The 20912-nt window shown below is 37.1% G+C and overlaps 1 protein-coding gene across 1 annotated transcript in view; it reads left to right on the top strand.

Moving 5' to 3' along the window:
• PKD1L1 (polycystin 1 like 1, transient receptor potential channel interacting) overlaps positions 1–19416 on the top strand; it is a 315437-nt gene extending 296021 nt beyond the window's left edge. Inside the window, exons 58-64 of the mRNA XM_072153131.1 lie at positions 1287–1427; positions 1979–2113; positions 2709–2948; positions 7230–7394; positions 8769–8948; positions 10417–10484; positions 18507–19416. Of these exons, the coding sequence (XP_072009232.1) occupies positions 1287–1427; positions 1979–2113; positions 2709–2948; positions 7230–7394; positions 8769–8948; positions 10417–10484; positions 18507–19176 (1599 nt within the window). The 3' untranslated portion in view covers positions 19177–19416. The remainder of the gene's footprint in view (positions 1–1286; positions 1428–1978; positions 2114–2708; positions 2949–7229; positions 7395–8768; positions 8949–10416; positions 10485–18506) is intronic.
• The last annotated feature ends 1496 nt before the right edge of the window (positions 19417–20912 follow it).

Here is a 20912-nt window from a genome sequence, read left to right as displayed (position 1 = left end):
ACTTATAATGACGTGATAGAGGGTGGCCATCAAATTGTTTTTCTATATTTTTCAAATGTTCTTGAATCCTTGTTCTGACACACAGAAAAAGAGCGATGATCAGAGTCATGAAATGTATATAGGACACAAAGGTTTCTGCTTACTGGCAGGAAGTGCTTGTATCTGAGTTAGTCTTGTAATGTAGGGGGGAGGGGTAGGAGGCAGATAGCACTGCAGTTTGCAGACAAGAGAAGCTATTAATGAGAAGAATCTGACTATAGCTTATAGTTGGATCCACCGACTGCCAAAATTGTACACGCCAAATTTGTAAAAATATATCTGTATTTTTGTTAATAACCTTTTAAATAAAAGTTCTGTATTGGTTATTTGGAAGTCACTGGCGGGAGGCTGGTTGGAGGGTTTTTCATTCTCTCTCTCTCTCTCTCTTCCTGTCCCCACAGGGAGTATGAGACGACATCCAGATGGGCAGTCATGGTGGACTTACACTCAGTTTTGAGCTCATTTGACCACATGACCTTTACCCTTATCTCCTGTAGTCATCAAGATGGTCATTGGTGAACTTGAAATGGGCTTGGGCATGTGCTGGCGTGAGACAAGGGCCTTTTGTGCCCTGTGACCAGGTCCTCCTATGTAGCTCTGTGCTGATTCCTGACCTTTCTCATGATCAATCTTACATCATGTGCAATTAGTACAGGCAATGAGTAGGAGGAGCTTCTTAAAAAAAGGAACTGGTGTCTAATACCTACTAACCAGCAAGAATTCTGTTTATCTCATGCTTATTTCATGCATAAAAATACATTTTTGGGTTTTTTTTCTTTTAGATTCTTTCTTGCAGTGCTCAGTCTGTTTTTTAACATATCCGATGATGAAAAAAATTACAGACCTCTCCATTTTTCTAGATGGGAAAACTTGCAAAATTGCCAGTGTATCAAATACTAATTTTCAATGTTGACTTACTAACAGATTGCGAGCAAAGAGCGAAAACACCATATACTGCAATACAGCAGTATTGCAGTATATGATAGATGCAATCACATCTACAAAAGTCGTAAAATGAATAAGGGCATTCGCAGGTAAGGGTTAAGGAAATGCAATATTTGCTGTATAAAGATGTTTGCTGACCATTATTTAATTGACTGGAACCTCATGTGTAGTTACATAAGAGTAAAAGCATTTCACTTGAAACCCCTAAATTTCTAAGACAGGAATCAAAATATCTGTTTCACATTTATATTCTATATTAAACATTTACAGTTGTGTAATATTTTTATATTTCTGACTTACAGGTTTCTATCATTGTACTCAGTGCATGTTACTTCTGCTGCCAAATCTACCATTTCATTCTTACTGTTGATAAAATAGATCATCTTCAAAGAGGATTTTTTAAAATATTTATTAATTTCAGCCTCATTATTTCTGTGGAAAAGGTAATTCTATATTACAATTTACAAAATATACCATGTGTGAATACATGTGCAGGACACTTTTACTGGACAGTATTTTAGAATAAACAGAGAAAGAATATAATGATCTAGATTTTTCTTTAGCATAAACTCACGCCTCCTTTTGGGTTACACCTTTACCACAGGAGTGGCTCTGTATATTTTGTAGTGGCTGTGTCTAGCATGCATTTGCGAAATATGCACTTCATATTATGTATTCTAAAATGACTGTACTTTATGGCATATACTTTAAGCATAAGACCATTTTGTATTTACTTCTACAACAAGAAGGGACCAACATGTGTTCTGGAGTGGATGTTGTGTCTGTCCTATTTTATACAAATGCAACCCTTGCATGAGCACCATGGTGTGTGGAACCAATTGATATTGTTACTCAAGCTAATGCCACTTGAGTAACAACAATAAAAATGTTATTCCTACATATTAAATTGAAAATTGTAAAATAAAAATCTTCACTTCTAGCAAACTTGAAAATTTTGAACCATTGCAAAACTGTCTGTTTTCCTCTGTTTTAGTGGATTCGTTGTTTGCAGGGGATCATTTTATTTTTATTGATAATTAAGATTATAAAACTTCTGCGCTTGTTCAAAATGATGGCTCATTCTGTGGCTGTATTTCAGCATTCTTGCTCCAGCTCAGCTTTTACAATGGTGAGAATCTTTATCCTACATCATATTTTAAAATACATTGTGAACAATCAGAATGGCTTTTACACTGAAAATTGCTATAATCTTTTGCCGCATTATAAAGTTTTGTGAATTGAACTGACTGTTGTCGATATCAATATCTATACATTAACTGGCTTGAATTGTAGTTATGCGAGAAATTGTAGCTCAGCTCTTATTCACTTGAAGTTCTTTGTGCCAGCCACTTTACATGGAATAATGCTCCATTCTCTGCAAATATCTCAGTGCTGAGAAGCTGCCGATATAAACTGTTCCAGTACTATTACTGATATAAGTGGCCTTTCCGAAGTATAGATAATCATTTTTAATAGACAAATTCTTACTTTTCTGTTCACGTAGCCATTTTATTGGTACTGTTTTGAGGTACCAACAACAGTTTAACTTGGGCATTTTGATTTGATTTTTTTTCCATTCCCCAGGGGGATCTTTTGGTTGTGTCAGTCTTCCCTGCCCATATTAGAGAATAAAACATAGAGGATTTTTTATTACTTATAGGTAAACCGTCATAATCAGATGCTGTATATAAGCTAATTTATATTTTACTCTTTTGTCTTGGCAGCTCGTTGGAGTTATCTTCATAATGGCCTACTCTTCATTAGGACACCTTATGTTCTCATCTGAAAGCTATTCATTTTGTAGTGTACTAAATTCAGTCCAAACTATTTTTATACAATTACTTGGGCTGCGTGGCATAAAGCATATCCATTTTTTACAAAGTCAAATTAAATCTAACCACATTTCTACAGCATGGTTTTATGTAGCACTTTTCATTGCATTTACAGTTTTATGGACTGGAATGGTAAGCATAATATAGCTATAGTTATTGATAGAACATTTTTAATTTGTAATTGTAGAATTTGCTTTTCCTCTTGAAAAGACTATAATTGGTGATTTTAGTATTGTAATGTAGCTTTTTTTTCGATGCATGGCTCCCCTGATTTTTTTATTTTTTTTGCTCTGTTGGGTCTCTAAATTATTATGCATTTATATACATATTTATTGTAATGTTGAAAGGTATATTTGGCTACATTTTTAGGTCATTTTACTTACTAGTCAATCATGCAGATGACAAATTTAAACTTTGCAACTTAACATTTGAATATTCTTAACTCTCTATGGAAGGGGCTCAAACACTGAGCCCCCTCCATACAGGGTTGGTGTTAAGTGTTTATATGATGTGGTTTATCAAAATCATTAACACAATTCAGTCACTGTTCCCAGCAAGATCCCAATTAAAGCAGGCTGTTCCTTTTTAAAACATAATGAAACCTAAGAAGACTGGGTATCTTGTATTGACCCAAAGAACAAAGGATGTTTTTTAATTTGGAACGCAGGGAAAAAAACATAAAAATTAAATGCATAGGAAAACAATTTCAATGCACAAAATATTTTGAATGGTATCACAAGAAATTACAATTTTCTGTTGCCAATTATCAAGCATGTATACATTTGGAAATGTCTTTTGGAAGTCACATGTTGTACTTCACATGAGCGGTAAATTTAGTTTGATAAGTTTTGGGTCTATTTGTAAATATAATGTAAAAAACTTTTGATAAATTTGCCAATTTCAAAATTCTAAATTTTCTTGTTTTCAGACAAATAATTTTACAACCTAATTCAGTTACTGTCATTTCCCATATGTCTGTTTTATGTTTTCAACATTTTTGAAATGTCTGGATATTTTATTTTGATGTCTTGCATCTTAAAAATTGAACATCGGTTTTCCGTATTTTCAAGGACACGTCATAATTGACTTAGTTTTTGGAGATCATTTTAATTTTTTAGGGCTTTGAAATATATATTAGAACCCCCCCCTTATATATCACTCCATTTTCAATTCTGCACCCCTCAAGACTTAGTCTCTCCCCGTATACCTTAAACCAAAAGATAAATGAACGCTCTCTATAGATCGTTCATTTGGAATGAAAATACTGTCACAACCGAAACCCAACAAAGGTCTGAATTTTCCCAACCTTCACCAATATAATGGCTTAAAGGACTTCACCCATCTCATACCCTTTTATAGGCGACCCTTAATCCCAACATGGCAAACCATATGCATTCTTTGCCACTTGGGGGCAGTAGATACAAACGCATGATAGGGGAAATCCTAACTCAAAATAGGGACCATACTCAGCAAAAGTTTAGTCTGCCTGGGGGAGTCTTCTTTTACGATCTACAGATGTCTAGTTATGTCACTAAAGTCAGGAACTCTGCGTCCACAGAAATGGCAGAGGATCTCACTGTTCACCTCATCACGCAGATTCAACCCTCTCAAAATAAAATCTCCTTCTTTTTCAACTTTTTCCGCTCCACCTTAGACTATTCATAGCTACCGACTGGCCCATCCAAATGGTACTTTCCAGATCTAGTTGCACACACAGTTAAGGCTTGCAGGGGGGGGGGGCATCCTATATGTACTCTGACATGATACTGAAGTTGCTACATGGGGATTATATTTCCCCTTCACAAGATAAACAAGCATTCTTCTGACTCATGCCCCAAATGTGGCCAGAAAGCAGAAACTCTGTATCACTGCTTCTGGGAATTAATGCCTTCTGGTGGGTAATAAAAACATTTTGTGATCTTTTATACAGACTATGACTTCAACTAACCCCGCAATGGGCAATATTCGGTATGGAAGACCCTGACCAAGACATCCCTGCCCAATTGCTAAAACCCTCTTGCTCAGCTGCAGCCTGTAAAACTCTTTTTCAGGAATGGATATCCACAAAACTACTGTTCATACAAAAAAAAGTAACATTTGTCTTTAGAATTGTGTGGATAGAGGCAGCCTTACAAAAGCGGAAAAAAGTAGAGGTTTTTTGCAATTTTGAAACCTTTTATTAGCAAATGTTTTAAAGTCAATTAAAACCAAACTGCAATCCTGCTTTTAATATACTACATGGTATTTGGTGCGACAATTATTGAAATAGGCGGCATCTTGTTATTAACTGAGCCTTATAAGTGGTTGATAAGGCGACTCCATGACGTTCTATTACTGCATAGAGCGGTAAGCTACAGCGCTCCATGCAGTAATTGTACACCAAGGAGTACTAAGAGGTTAAAGAAGAATGCCTTTTAGTCTTTAGTCTTTTAGTCTTATTTTTTCTCTTCCCTTCTTCCCTGCAGTAAATCGTTTATCTGTTCTGATGTACCTATACAGCAGATAGATAAGGAGAGAATACTAGAATTTATATATTTAAACACTTGTAGGAGTTAAGTCAGAATCTCTTTAACCCTTTTATAACTGCCATATGACTATATTGGTACTAATTGCACACACCCCGTGAAGCTAACACATATAAAGACTATGGCAGGGGCAAAACTCAAACTGCAGCAATTTCTGATCCGTAGAACCTAGAAAGAGTTATGCTGTATCTTCCCTATGGATATACAGTACAGATCAAAAGTTTGGACATGTCTTCTTATTCAAAGAGTTTTCTGTATTTTCATGACTATAACATTTTTGGATTTTCACTGAAGGCATCAAAACTATTAATAAACACATGTAGAATTATATGCTTAGCAAAAAAGTGTCAAAAAACTGAAAATGTCTCATATTCTAGGTTCTTCAAAGTAGCAACCTTCAAAGTAGCTTTGATTACTGCTTTGCATACTCTTGGCATTCTCTTGATGAGGTTCAAGAGGTGGGTTCAAGTGGGATTTCTTGCCTTATAAATGGAGTTCGGACCATCGGTTGTGTTGTACAGAAGTCAGTTGGATACACAGCTGATAGTCCTACTGAAAAGACTGTTAGAATTTGTATTAGAGCTAGTTAAAAGAAGTTAAGTAAAGAACAACGAGTGTCCATCATTGGGAACTCCTTCAAGACTGTTGGAAGACCATTTCATCGAAACAAAAGGTGGCTACTTTAAAAAAAAAATTAGAATAAAAACATATTTTCAGTTGTTTCACACTTTTATATTAAGTATAATTCCATGTGTGTTAGTTCACAGTTTTGATGCCATCAGTGTAAATCTATCATTTTTATAGTATACAGAAAACTCTTTGAATGAGAAGGTGTGTCCAAACTTATGGTCTGTACTGTGTGTGTGTATGTGATATATTTATATTTTTTACATATATATATAATACAAAATTAAAGAAATCAAATAATTAACTTACCAAGTTACAAAGAGCTAAATTTCTGCATGCAGTTAGATTCACATTTTAACCAGTACGCGACCGCCCGCCGTGTATTCACGGCGGCGGTCGCGTTCCGGTGCATGGAGAGGGCCCAGTAAAAATCATAAACACATTAGGTATCAACGCGTCCGAAAATGCCTGATCTATCAAAATATAATAACGGTTTTTCACTGCGTTTAACCCCGTAACATAAAATCGCGTCCAAAGTCAAAACTGGCACTTTTTTGCCATTTAGAAAAAAATTTTAAATTCTATAAAAAGTGATCAAAAGGTCGTACAGTCCTAAAAATAATATCCTTGAAAACATCATCAAAAGTCGCAAAAGATGACACCACCCTCAACTCCATACAATGAAGTATGGAAAAGTTATAAGCACAAGAAGACTGCAAAATAAAAAAAAAAATTTTTGTTCATGAGGTTTTAATTTTTGTAAATGTATGAAAACATTATAAAACCTATACAAATTTGGTATCCCTGTAATCGTACTGACCCAAAGAATAAATTAGATGCGTCATTTGTGGCGTGAAGTGAAAGCCGTAATATCCAAGCCCACAAGAATAAGACACAAATGCGTTTTTTCACCATTTTCACTGCATTTGGAATTTTTTTCCCGCTTCCCAGTACATGGCATGGAATATTCAATGCAATCACTATGAAGTGCAATTTGTTACGCAAAAAACGAGCCGTCACATAGCTTTTTACGTGTAAAAATAAAAAAGTTATAGATTTTTGAAGGTGGGGAGTGAAAAATGGAAATGAAAAAATGGGAAAGGGCCCGGTCCTTAACCAGTTAAAGTTCATGAAAGTCTGGATGTGCTTTTCTTGAGTACACAGCATAAACACGCATATTTATCAAGCACTTTTCACCATCATTCAAATGTATGTTTACTGCTTCATTTTGATATTAGTTTGTATATGTTTTTCTTGATAGCTCAAAGGAATTCTCACTTTTGTTGCCAAATACTCCAAGAAGGTACAACGCAGCAAGCATCTTGTGACATTTAAAGAACTTGTATCTTATGCAAGTCGACTGGTGTTTTCAGTTATTGGTAGACAAAGACAAAAGAACACAGATAATATTTGTGTAACTGGCAGCGTAAGTACTTTTATTCAACACAATATGGTGATATTTGGCTCATACTGGATGTTGTTTAGGTTGGTACCTAAAGGGTTAAACTACCCATGCAAACTAAACATCTTTGAAAATTGCTATTATACAGCAGTACGATTACCCCTATACTGTTAATCCTTATTCCTGTAAAGTTCCAGAGTCTGTTTGTAAAGTTGACTTACCATCTACGTATGTATATTCATGTTCTTCCAGCTTAGCCATATTTCCAGTTCATTAATTTACAAGGGGCATGCTTTAAGAATGGCAGTGCTATTATCTGTGTGTGATGCTAGCTTCCTCAGAGAACATAGAAGGAGTTTATTACTCCCTCTGCCTTCTCATTTCTTTATTGCATAGAGCTGAAGTAGGACTACAGGAACCGCCAATGAAGCTCGCACTATAGACCCGGCAGTCACGTTATTGCCAGGTTGAAAAGGGTTAAGCAGCAGTGCTGGGTCTAATCAGACTCATTACAGCTCTGCATCAGACAATTCCCCCCACAGGGATTCATTTTCCATTTTTACTGAGTTCTTATAGATGACAAAAACACATACAACATTAATACATACTAGAAATTAATATTTAATATTCCCCAATAAAAACTATAAAAAACATTCCCATAGTCGCCCTGTTTGCTCAAGACTATGCCCAAGTTTTGTAACTTTAACCACACAAAAAAAAAAAAGAGCCTTAAACATTTTTTTAAACTTTTAATTATCCATACATGTCTCAAAAATAACAATACAAAGATTTTAAGGTATTGCATTAAAAAAGTTATGGCCCTTATTCCAATAAGTATAAAAAATAGCTAAAATGCCCCTATCATTAAAGCCTTTTAAGACCTGATCAGAGAGAGGTTACGACTGCTGCACATTACCTCAACTGACATTTTGCTTTCTATATAGTTTTGTAAGCAGGGTATTCGTAAAAAATAATTGATGGTTTACATCTGGCTCTCCAGCTTCATCAGTGGAAAAAAAATGGCTAAACACAAATGTCACCAGTTTTATGGGGTTTTTTTACAGACCCAAAAAGAATTCTCTTTTTGTCTGTGATTTGCAAAATATAGGACTTTCCACAGACAACTGATCTTTGTAAAATCTGAAAATGTGTATAAAAACACACAAAAAACAAAGGGTCCTTATGATGTCTTTAAAAAACATGGATTGCATATTAAAAATGTCTCCCACGTAACCTACCTTTTCTCATCTTCCTAATGATCACCATTTCAAGCAGGAAGGTGCTCAGAAATGAACAACAATGTTATTGTTATATGTTTAAATATTATTGTTATCTATAAATATTAGGAATAAAAATTATAAGAAAACTAAGTACAATTTTTTTTTCAACTTCTCAAAGAATTACTACTTGGATGAATTTGAGGATCTAATAGATGAGCTTCTTTTTCGTCTGAATGCCATATCAGATAGTCTCCATCACTCCCTCCCAGCAAAGTCGCAGTGTTACACAGAAGAGGAGGGAGACATGAATCACCTTGATACCAGCTCTGTATTTTCATTCAAGCAAACAATGGCAGAGGTAAACTCAGTTTTTAAGTTACCAAATCTATAACCACTAACATACATTGAACTTTTCTAATGAGTAATAACAAGATGGGTTATAACTTACCGTTCAATGGAGCTGTTTGTTTTATAAATCCCATATTAAGCATTTCATGTCCATATACTAAGACCTTTTCATTATGTGGTGCATGTGTATCTTAAAGTACAACTGTAAAGTATAAAAACTTTTGTATAGCTCTGCACTAAGCCAAAATAAGTTTCTCTAATTTACATACATTAGCCATTTGCAGTAGTTTGTCAGCTAGCAGATACCTGTTGGGAGAGGCACTAGCACATGCACGCTAATGATCAGTGCAGGAGAATGCCATTCCCAGCAGCATGTAAAGAGCTCCAGGATCTGCAGTGATGACATAAGCATGTGACTTATCACATGCTTCAGGTCATCCAGTAACATTCCAGGAATGGTATGTAGCAGAGCTGTTTTGTGTTTGAAAGTAGTAGAATATGTATCAAAGTTTGAATGCACAAATAAAGACAGAGCTTAGGCATGTCCTATCTTTCCCCGTGTACACGGCCTGTATGCTGCACATCTCTGGAGATGGGAGGGGTCAACCCTCCTCTTCTCCATCACGCCTGACCGGCTAGAGTCTGGAGGGCATACGTTCATGTAAATTTGGCCTTAGACTGTAGATTAAATACATAAATAGTACTACATTATTATGCAAAATGACTGCCTGCTGAAAATTATTATTGAATATGAAACTAAAATATATTAAATGACAAATATATGCAAGCAGCCAAACCTGACATTAATACAGTATAATATAATATATATAAAGGGCTAAAAGCACATTACCGTAATTTAACGGGCCAAATCCATAAGGTGGAAAGGAGAATTGCCTGATACATATAGCTGACAACAGCAGGTATGGATTTGCAACCTTTTAAAAAAGTCGTAACTTTAGCATCTGGAATGAGCTGAATTACCAAAACCATTGCATTATAGTGATCTATGATGTGAGTTTTAGCCCAACTATGGATCTACAATTCGGTGGATCCACTATAGCGCAGTCAAAACACCATTTTAGTATGAAACAGGAGACCTCAGTGTGTGCCCCCACTCCTACCCCCCCCCACCTGCACACTCGTGTGGTCCATCACCATGTCTAAGATATAGGCTGGTTTTGTCAATCTCTTAGCATATCTTTCTATATTTAAAACTTATTATTAAGTTTTTTAATCTACTTATTACATCTGAATATTTATTATACCTGTACTTGTTTTGCATGCAGTGTGGGGCTTACTGACTGGGGGGGGGGGGGTGTTATTTTTGCTGACTTTTAGTTTTTGCTTGGTCTACCTTTGCTATATTATTTTATTATTAAGGGGTACAATTTCAGAATATTGAGGCTATATAACTTTTCCCAGTAAACATATGTCAGTTATGTGCGAATATTTGTTTTAATGTTTTGTTTTTATTGAAGACTAAAGAATATTCTTTGGAAGAAAAACTTAAAACGGAACTTGTGACTGCGCAGTGTGGATTGCATTGGTAAAACATTTCACAAGCACTTTATAGAAATGCCACTTAACAAAAAAAAGTCTTATTTTAGGGGTATTAGTGCCAATGATGCAAAGAATAATCAATATAGTAATAATCTACAGTATAAAAATGTAATGCACATAAACATAACACTCAATAGTTACTTATAAATCTATATAGACCTATAAATATTGTAAGCAAAAGCCAAGTTGCCTGATTGTAACATTATACCATTTCCAATGTTGAAATGCAGATGTCCATAGAGGAAACAGCACTTCAAAACAAGTGAAAAAATTAGTAAAATGTACTCTATGGCTGGATGCAGTGTTAAACTTTCTTCAAGCATGGTTCAACCACTTCAGGACTTGGCCTATTTTGGCCTCAAGGATACAGCTGCAGTTTTCAAATCTGCCCTGTGTCACTATAGGTGGTTATAGCTTTGTAAAGCTATAACATGCACGGGGGATTTTGAGACCTATTGTAGCTCAAATTAGTTTAAAATTTTGGATGTCTTTTGTGTTTAGTTATGAAAAAAATGAAAAATTTGTAAAAATTCTTACTTTTCAAAGTTCTAAATTCTCTACTTTTGAAGCAGAAAGTCATAGCTCCCATATAATTCATAACCTACATTTCCAAAATGTCTACTTTATGTTGGATTGTTTTTTAGGATTCCCAGTATTTTACTAGAATGTTATGAGGCTTAGAATTTGAATGCCATTTTTCATATTTTTTTGGAAAATCGACAAAACTTGTATTTAGAGTGACCTGATCAACATTTAATTCGCTGGGAGAGGCCTAAATCATAGCAAGACTCGTAAATTACCCCATTATGGAAACTACACCCCTCAATGTATGAAAAGGCACTGTCAAGAAGTTTGGTAAACCATAGGGTATTTTTTTAGGGATTAAAACAAAATGGTGGTACTGGTCTACAAATTTTAATATTTTTGGACAAAACATTCATATTGGGTGGAAAATAAAACATTCACAATGGAATAAATGCTAAAAAGCTGCACAAAGTTAAACTTTTTACCACCAACGCCAGTTTTCAGCTTAATGACCAGATTTTTCGAATCTGGCATGTGTCACGATAATTGGTTATTACTTGGAATGCTTTAACATATCCAGGTGATTTTGAGTGTTTTCTCGTAACACATTGTACTTCATGTTAGTTGTAAAATTTAAGTGATGAATTTTAATTTTTTTTGGTAATGCAAACATATTAAGGCTTATTATTTGCGGGATGAGATACAATGTATAGATAATTAATTTTTTGGGGTCTATAGCTTATTCATGAGATTTTATTAACTATTTCAAGGGGACACAAACAAAATAATAAATTTTTATTTTGGATTTTTAGCACTTTTTTTAAATTTTACTGAGCAAAACCAATATAGCAGAAAATTGCATTGTTTTTACCATCGAAAACTTTCTGTTGTCAGATCTGGTCGAGAAAATTCTAAATCCAAACAAGACAGAAAAAGGTTGCCTAGTTGGCTAACTCACTTTTCAAGTCAAGAAAAATACATCCATAAATCGATAAGAAATCCAGCAGAATGTACCAGTACCATAAGTAAATTGAAAGGGGGGATTGGGACAAGCTAGTCCTACAGCAAGAAATGAAGTGGATATTTCTGCTGGACACGGTGGCCCCGAAAGGTCTAAATGAGATGCAAAATTTTGGTTGCTTCATATAATTCTAGAGCAATTTTGAGTGGGGGTTTTCTTCTGCATGTACCCTCTTTGGGAAAGTCTCATTCTGTCTGTTCTTTTCAGTTAAATGTCTAAATTACCTTGCCAGCTATAAACCAACTAGATCGCGCAAATCTGCGCACTTGGATACCTACATATCAAGCGATGATTATGTACAGCATAATACGCCTTTATTTAGTTAGTATGCAACAATAACGCTAGCATATAGGATGATTGAAGTGTATCCATGGTGACTTTAAACCACACTTCCGTCCGCCTCTACCTGCATCCTAAAGCATCCCATTGGAGTGGAGGTGAGGGCGGAGTGTGGGCGTATCCGGTGTGGTTACGCCAAGGGCTTTTTGCCTTCTCATGCTGAATCCGCCCATACTTGACTCCTCCCACTCAATGACGAAACAATGTCTGAGTGGAGGAGTAGCGAGGGGTTGTGGCGCATATTGAGCTTGCTCGGAAGCGACTCCTCCCACTCTATGATGAAATACTGTGAGGGTGGAGGAGGAGGGAGGAGGTGTGTCAGGGGAATATAGCTCCTCCCACTCTGTGCTGTCATAGCTCCTCCCACTCTGTGACGTCATAGCTCCTCCCGTTCTGTGATTAGGGGAAGTGATGTCATAGCTCCTCCCACTATGTGACATCATAGCTCCTCCCACTCCGAGACATCATAGCTCCTCACACTCATTGGCGGAGGGAAGTCCTCAGCCTATCAGCTTTCTGACTGCGCATGGGGGAGGGCAGCATCAACTTTAAAAGTGTGAGAGCACCAGATTGTGGCACCCATGCCACTACATCTAGCTTCCCTACTCATATAACTTGTATTATACAGGCCACTGCTCGTTTTTGATTCATTTTAATCCTTTGATGTAGAGCTTTTGCAGCCATACTTAGCATCAAGACTGCATAGCCCACTACATTACTTTATTCCCCTGATGAGTGTGTCACACGACGTACGAAACACGTAGGGATTACATATTAGGGACTAACAGGGTCTGAAAGGGACAGTACTGGGACCGTCCTTGTCAGGGCGGGAGCAATATTGCGGGGTCAGGATACAAAGCGATTGTAGGGCTTAATAGGTCCTGTACCTCCGGACTAGTACTGCTCAACCAGATGACGGAGCATCGAAGACTGGTGAGATCCACCCTATTATTCCTTACTGTCCGCATTAATGTTGGTTCGTGGTTTTGAGATGATGCAACGTGTCATATGCTATACAGGAATGCACTAAGGCATGGTGAGGTATTACTGGTGACCGTGTCAGACGAGACTTATTGGAGGTCGGAACGAGCTCGCTTTCTGATGTGTTTTTGCTGATTAGATGGTTGATGCGTATACTATTGTGGTTCACTGTGAACTTATTTTATCAGTAATTATTAAAAGTTACAGATCTGGTTGAGGATTTATTTTTTGTGAAATGAGTTGTTCTTTTCAGTCGTATCATATTAGGGAACATAACTTTTTTTGATCACTTTTTAGAACATTTTTTATGATATGTTTGTTGAAAAATAGTATGTTATAGGAAGTTTTTTGTGTTTTTTTTTTTTTTTTTTTACGTCGTTCACTGAGCGGGTTCAATATGGATTTAGATTTATTGTTCAGATTATGGACCCCGTGATACCAAATATGTACTTTTTTGTGTTTTATATACTTTATTTGCATTTTATGTGTAACTGGGGAGATTATGGGACTTTTATTTTATTTAATTACCGTATATACTCGTGTATAAGCCGAGTTTGTCAGCACAAAAAATGTGCTGAAAAACCTCACCTCGGCTTATACACGAGTCAATAAAAAAAAAATAATACTCACCCTCCGGCACCCGGATCCTCGGCCGCGGCTCCCGGTCCTCAGCGTCGGCTTCCGCTTCTCTCTACTTTCTTCACTAGCCGGCAGTCGCGTCCATGCGGCGGTGTGGCCGCTGATGACGTCACGGTCGTGACTGCTGGCTAGTGAAGAAAGAAAAGAGAAGCCGCCGAGGACCGGGAGCCGTGCCGAGTATCAAAGGTGAGTATTAAGTTTATTTTTTTTTATTAGCTTGGCATACTGGGGGCAGGCTGTATACCACTTGGGGCAGGGCACGCTGTATACCACTTGGGGCAAGGCACGCTGTATATCACTTGGGGCAGGGCACGCTGTATACCACTTGGGGCAGGGCACGCTGTATACCACTTGGGGCAGGGCACGCTGTATACCACTTTGGGCAGGGCACGCTGTATACCACTTTGGGCAGGGCACGCTGTATACCACTTTGGGCAGGGCACGCTGTATACCACTTTGGGCAGGGCACGCTGTATACCACTTGGGGGCAGGGCACGCTGTATACCACTTGGGGGCAGGGCACGCTGTATACCACTTGGGGCAGGGCACGCTGTATACCACTTGGGGCAGGGCACGCTGTTTACCACTTGGGACAGGCTGTATACTATTTAGGGCAGGGCAGGCTGTATACCACTAGGGGCAGGCTGTATACCACTAGGGGCAGGCTGTATACCACTAGGGGCAAGGCTGGCTGTATACTACATGGGGGCTGGCTGGCTTATATACTACTCCCTCGGCTTATACTCGAGTCAATAGGTTTTCCCAGTTTTTGGTGGTATAATTAGGGGTCTCGGCTTATACTCGGGTCAGCTTATACTCAAATATATACAGTATTATTATAAAATGATTTAATCTTTTTTTTTTTTTTTTTAAATTTCATATTCCAGTCTTGGGCTTGAACAAGAGTTCATTCAGTCGCTTGTTCAAGCCCTTACACATGCTCAGTTACATACAGCCAGGTCCTGCCAGGAGGTGGAACCTGGCGTGAAGAGGAGGGATCGGACCACCCGGTAAGCTCACTGGCGGGTTCCAGTCTACAGGGACATACTTACATGCTGTGGTCATACTTGACCGCAGCGTGTAAGGGGTTAAACACCTGATATCACAGCCCGACACTGGCACCAGCGAGAACCGTTGTCCCGCAATCTTCTTTTGACACGCCATTGTAGAAAGGTGTCGAATCAGAAGAAGTACCCTTAATGAGGGCGGTCGTTAAGGGGTTAATACCTAATTTCTCCTGAGTGCCAATAACCCATAAGTGGTGGTTACCTGCTGCATGGGCGCACGGCTAGGCATAGAATGGAAGGAGCAGATTTGCATTATCAAATTGTACAGGTCATATTTTTTTCTTTTAATTTTTATATATCGAGGCTTATTTTTTTTGCTTCTTGAGATGCACTTTTCTGGTGGAGAGGCACTTTTCTGGTTGGTAGAGAAATGAAAATCAATTTTTGGTAGGATATTGTGGCGCTGCACCATATAATTTCTATAGTATGTCATTTTAATTCTATGTGTCGCCACGATTATGGAGATACCTCATTTATATTGCTTTTTTATTTTTTCCCAATATTACTGGATAAAAACAAATTTGGAGAAAATCTTTGTAAATTTTAGCATCAACTTTTTTCAGAGGCATAATGTTTTATTTTTCCGCTGAAAAATCTGGTAAAGGGCTTATTTTTTTGTAAGAAGAGTTGTTATTTTTAGTGGTCTTATTATGGAGTGCATAACATCTTTTTATCACTTTTAAAAGCATTTTTTTAAGGGTAGGAAAAAATAACCTTTTTTTTTCTGAGCGATTTTCGGGTTTTATTTATTATACAGATTGTTTTTGACGCTTCAATAGCAAATATGTGGGGGTGTTGTGTTTTTGTGTTTTTTTTTTATTTTAGTGTGTATTTAAGTGTTTGTATGGGAATGTGGCATTTTAGGGGCATATATTTTATAAATGTTTTTTAGTTTAATATTTTAAACTTAATTTTTTAAACTTTTTTTTTACTGTATACAAACTTGAATTTCACGTGAAACTGACGAAAACTAAGATTTTATGTGCGCATTTTATCTCTACTTTTGTGATAATATTTCAATAAAATATTGTTAGATGACAAGAACATACTACGCTATGTCTATACGAATTCCCCCTAACTAGTCCATCTACAATCCATTGTAAACACTAGTGAAGGAAGACGAATACTTGGGTTTTTGTGTTTGAATGGTGGCTTATTCTTGAGAAAGATCTTCTGGTTGTGTAAAGACCTCAAACAAGTTGGATCATTCTTTGAAAGTTTCTGGAACTGCATCAACATAGAGAGACAGCACATAGAACCAAGAGCTTTGGTCAGACAAATTTTCTTTTTGTATGAATTTTTGGACTTTGGTGCATAGGTCCAACACTGTATGTAGCTCTAAGAGTTGGAGGTATGCAACACATGTATTTTTTTTTTTTTACAATACTAATGTATTGTAGTGCAGTCTAAACTGTCTGGTATGCTTAGACAGTTTACAGTCAGACCCAGAAGGGGTCTGACTGCCAGAGACATTGGGCAACCCCGGGGCACTTGACATACCTTGGGGCTGCCCAGAACAGGATCGGATCCCAGGTAACCGGCAATGGGGGGATACTATAATGTCCATGTGCATATAGGGGTTAACACTAGTGATGAGCAGGTTTGTCCAAATTCTGGGTTGACAAGTTCAGTCAAACAATGGGAAAAAATTTAGTTTGGGACATTAAAGTCAATGGAGATCTGAGTTGAAACACTTAAAAATGGCAGTAAAATAGGGGTAGAAAGGTTTAGAGGGCTGATAAATAAGATAACAGGGCAGTTGCCTTGAGAAAAATGGGCCTGGGAAATTACTTAAAATAATTACACCAACAAAGAACAATAAAAATTAATTTAAAAAAAGTATTTAAGTTTGAAGGCCATATGGGTGTTCAGGTCCTATTATTCGCATAGCGTTAAAAAAGGAAATGGGAAAACCACAACCCTTCCTTTTTCAGCAGCACCAGCTCCATCACCAAAAGATCACCAGTAGCAGCAGCACCACAGTCGCGGGCCTGCCCCTTAATCCTTGCTTTCCTCATTTTAAAACGCCTGCAATTCTTCACACTGTACTTTAAAAGCGTATGAATATACGGATGGAGTAAACCGTAGAACTGCTACTTTGCTAAAACTGTATTCAACTGTATAATTTTTTTTCAAAGACTGGTACTGCTATTTTGAAATAAATGGATACAGTAAATACAGACTCAGTAATCTAGGAATATACTGATTTAACAAACATAGACACCTATACAAACATTGGGGTGGGATGAAAACAGAATACATCGCCCCCCACAAAGTGTTCAAAACCATATGAAAAATGTCAAAAGACCCAATAATAATAAATATCAAAGAATAGGGGTAAAAATGAGCATAGCAAAACCAAAAAACATTAAAATTTTAAAATATATTTATAAGACAAGACATTTAAAAAGGGGGGTGTACATAACCTTTTTTCAGATGCAGTTTTCAAAGCCATTGCTATTTTTTTTTTAAAAAAAGGCAGTAAATAAGGAGTCTCCAGTTGAGGGATATACTGTTGCAGCTACAATGTTGCTATTTCTCTAATTGAAGATGATGATGACGATGAGGTAAGTTTATGTCACTCACAGACTCCTTCACACTGCCTTGAAAAGTGGAAATCTGAAATGATTCCAGCTCTATTCTTTACCTTACTGTCCAGGTGCAGCATATCCCTAGCTCTCTCCTCACTGTAATGGTGTCTGGACATGTGTGCCTGTTCTTATACAGCATGGTCACATGTCCCACTTGGCCAATTGTAGCCATTTAATTACAGGGAATAGCTCTGGCTGTTATAGGGCTGAAAGCTGGATGATTGGTAATGGGGAAAACATGCAAAGCTGGTTGATTGACTGCTTAGCAGCCAAAGTCAAACGTCTGGCAGATGTTCAACTTCAGGATCATTGGTGCCAAACTAAAATTTGGTTTTGCTAAACACTATTTCGCACCAAAATATTGCATCCAGCCGTGGAATACATTTAAACAATTGTTCACTTTATTTTTGGAGTGCTGACTCTTTTGTAGACTTAGATACTAACAGTTTGGACCAGGAACTAACGATATGGCTTGCCACCCTCCCTTAATTGGGTTTATGCTGTTCTGCTCTGGATTTTTTATGTATAGTTAGAAAAGACTCGGTAGAAACTATGAGTTACTGTACAGGCAGTCCCTGGGTTATGTACAAGATTCTGTAGATTTGTTCTTAAGTTGAATTTGTATCTAAGTCGGAACTATATATTTTATAATTGTAACCCCAGCCAGAATTTTTTTTTGGTCTCTGTGACACTTGGATTTTAAAAATGTTGGGTTGTCATAAGTCTATGCTACATTTTTATGTTGATAGGTTAACTTTAAGAGGCCTTGCATCTTCTGGCAAGACATCAAATCTGCAACATTGGAGTATGATAAATTTGCTAATATCATTATATTTGTTTCTTAGTTCTTGTTTTGATGGAAGAAACCTAGACTGTCTGGCACGGCACAAAGATTTGGAGACTGCTTTTTCAAATGTCCACTATATTCTAGAGGATGTTCTCTCTGTGCCAGACTATTCTGAAGATACCATGGATCACAATAAACAATACATTAAGACTAAAAATGAGCATGTTGGAAATTGCAAAGACTACTTAGATGTTTCTCAATTTGAGTTTGCTTCCAAGTATCTTCCAAATGATGAGAGTGCTATTTTGCAACCTGTTTGTTGCATGAATGTTGTTGACCTTGAATGCAATAAAACAGGCAGTAAGAGGACCCGCTGTATTTCAGCCAATGCACAGAATAAAACCCCCAGACCTCTAAGGCGTTTATATACCACAGAGATTGAACATATGCAAAGCAGCACGACCACTTTGTGGAAGACAAGTAGTGCACATGGAACCAAAGAGAACCTCCAGAGAGATGGCCACCCTCAGCAGCCAGAGTGCGATATTTTCCAAACAAGTGTTTGTGAGGGCATTAACGTAAAGGGACATGCACAGAATCATGTAGAAACTGTTTCACCTACAACTCAGCAACAACTGATTAAAAATGCAGTTATACAAATGAATAATACTGCTCCACACAAAACAAATTCCAGTATAATTCATTGTTCTGTTAAACAGTGTTGGTAACATGAGATATCAACATGAATTTTGTCTTGTGTATTTTGCTTGAGCGCTATTTTAAATGAATCCTACTTTATATAGCTGTCAAAATAAGATAACATTTTAACTTTTTAATCCATCTTTAATGTTATTAATTTCATCTAGTGTTATCCTGTATCCTTTTTTGTTTGTTTGTTTTAAATAAAATAATTGGACGTGTATACTTTGTATACTAAACAGCATAGAACATTCTAAGGGTCAAAGTATCACGGCTGGGCTGCATGGCTCCCTTTCTCCACCATGTGGCTGTATGCTTGTATGTACAACGGCCCGTGGGAGCATACATTTATGGGAAAGAGGCCTAAGACTAATATAAGTACAAACCTCTCCATTCTTTTTAGGTGAGAAAACTTGCTTAATTGGCCTGGGATTAAATAATTATTTCTCTCAATGTATAGTAAAGTTGACTCATACCTTATTCGTTTTATCAACCCCAATCATCATCTGTTTCCAGCAACAGCCTAATGCCAGCAGCGTGAGGCGGGTCTATACTGTTAACTTGTTCACTTTGCTGTCATTACTGCAGACACTGATCATGCAGTTTCTCAGGTAAATAGAAAAGTAACATAGAGAGGGTGGTGATGCATGGAGATCCTGTATATCCTATATACTACTTATCAGGTAATCACTAGCAATGTATTGCCAGCAATCTCAAAGTGTACACATGTTCATTACAACATCATTCACGTAAAGTGCAAATAAATTTGTGAACCACACTGATAACAGTAGAAAGGAAAGTTGGTTACAACAAACAATGTAGAGGTTACAAGGACTGATAAAACAAGAGAGGGCCCTGCTCACAAGAGCTTACAGTCTATGAGGATGAAGGGGGCGACACAAGAGGTAAAATATTGTATAATGGTCCAGCCTTTCTTTATAAGGGAACAGTAAAAAATAATTTAATAAATAAAAATTCTGCTGCAATAACCAGCCATCAGCCGCCATCTTATTTACAAGATGAATTTACATATAGAAGTAAATTCTAAACCTGAAGTTTCCCTGGGAATAAGACAAGAAGGTCTCCTGGTTGACCGAAGACCCCATATATACTTTTGGGTAACATGGTATTCCTAGTACAAATGAATAATGGAAAGCTTAGCATCATTCTCCATTGATGAAAGGGAACCATGGCTGTGTGGAAGGCTGTGTCCACTAAGTTTTATAACAACTAAAAAGAATATCCTGTATATCAGATGTTTCAACCCCAAGCAGTCCACTGGGGAGTCGTAGTCAATACAAAGAAAGGTTCTGATATTTGAGAACATTTGAAGACTCTTGATAATCAGAATTGTTTTGATCAATTGGAGCAAAAATCATGGAACCAAACCTGAAAGCTTTGGTTCCAATGAGGGATCAAAATAATTTAATTATCAGTCCATTATTATTATTATTATTGTGCACACTAGGAAACGGCCTAGTAAATTCCTCTGCCCCTGGAGTAGCCTGGCTGTAAGTCCAAGATCTCAACATCTTCTCAGTGCATACCTGTTCTGTCTCTAAAGGTGAACTCAGAAAAGTTTCTGAGCTTCTGTCCATTGAATAGTTCCAAACCTGAGAAAGAATTCAAAGTGTAACTATTTATATTCCGAGACTATAAAATGGTGTTCTCTTGGAGTTCCAGCAGAAGTTAGTCAAAATTGTCCACCTAATTGACCTTGATGATATTTAGTTCCCTTGTATAACCACCAATTTACAGAATTCCT

Source organism: Engystomops pustulosus, chromosome 5, assembly GCF_040894005.1.
Source record: "Engystomops pustulosus chromosome 5, aEngPut4.maternal, whole genome shotgun sequence".
Classification (NCBI taxonomy): Eukaryota; Metazoa; Chordata; class Amphibia; order Anura; family Leptodactylidae; genus Engystomops; species Engystomops pustulosus.
This window is presented reverse-complemented; position numbering and strand designations above follow the sequence as displayed.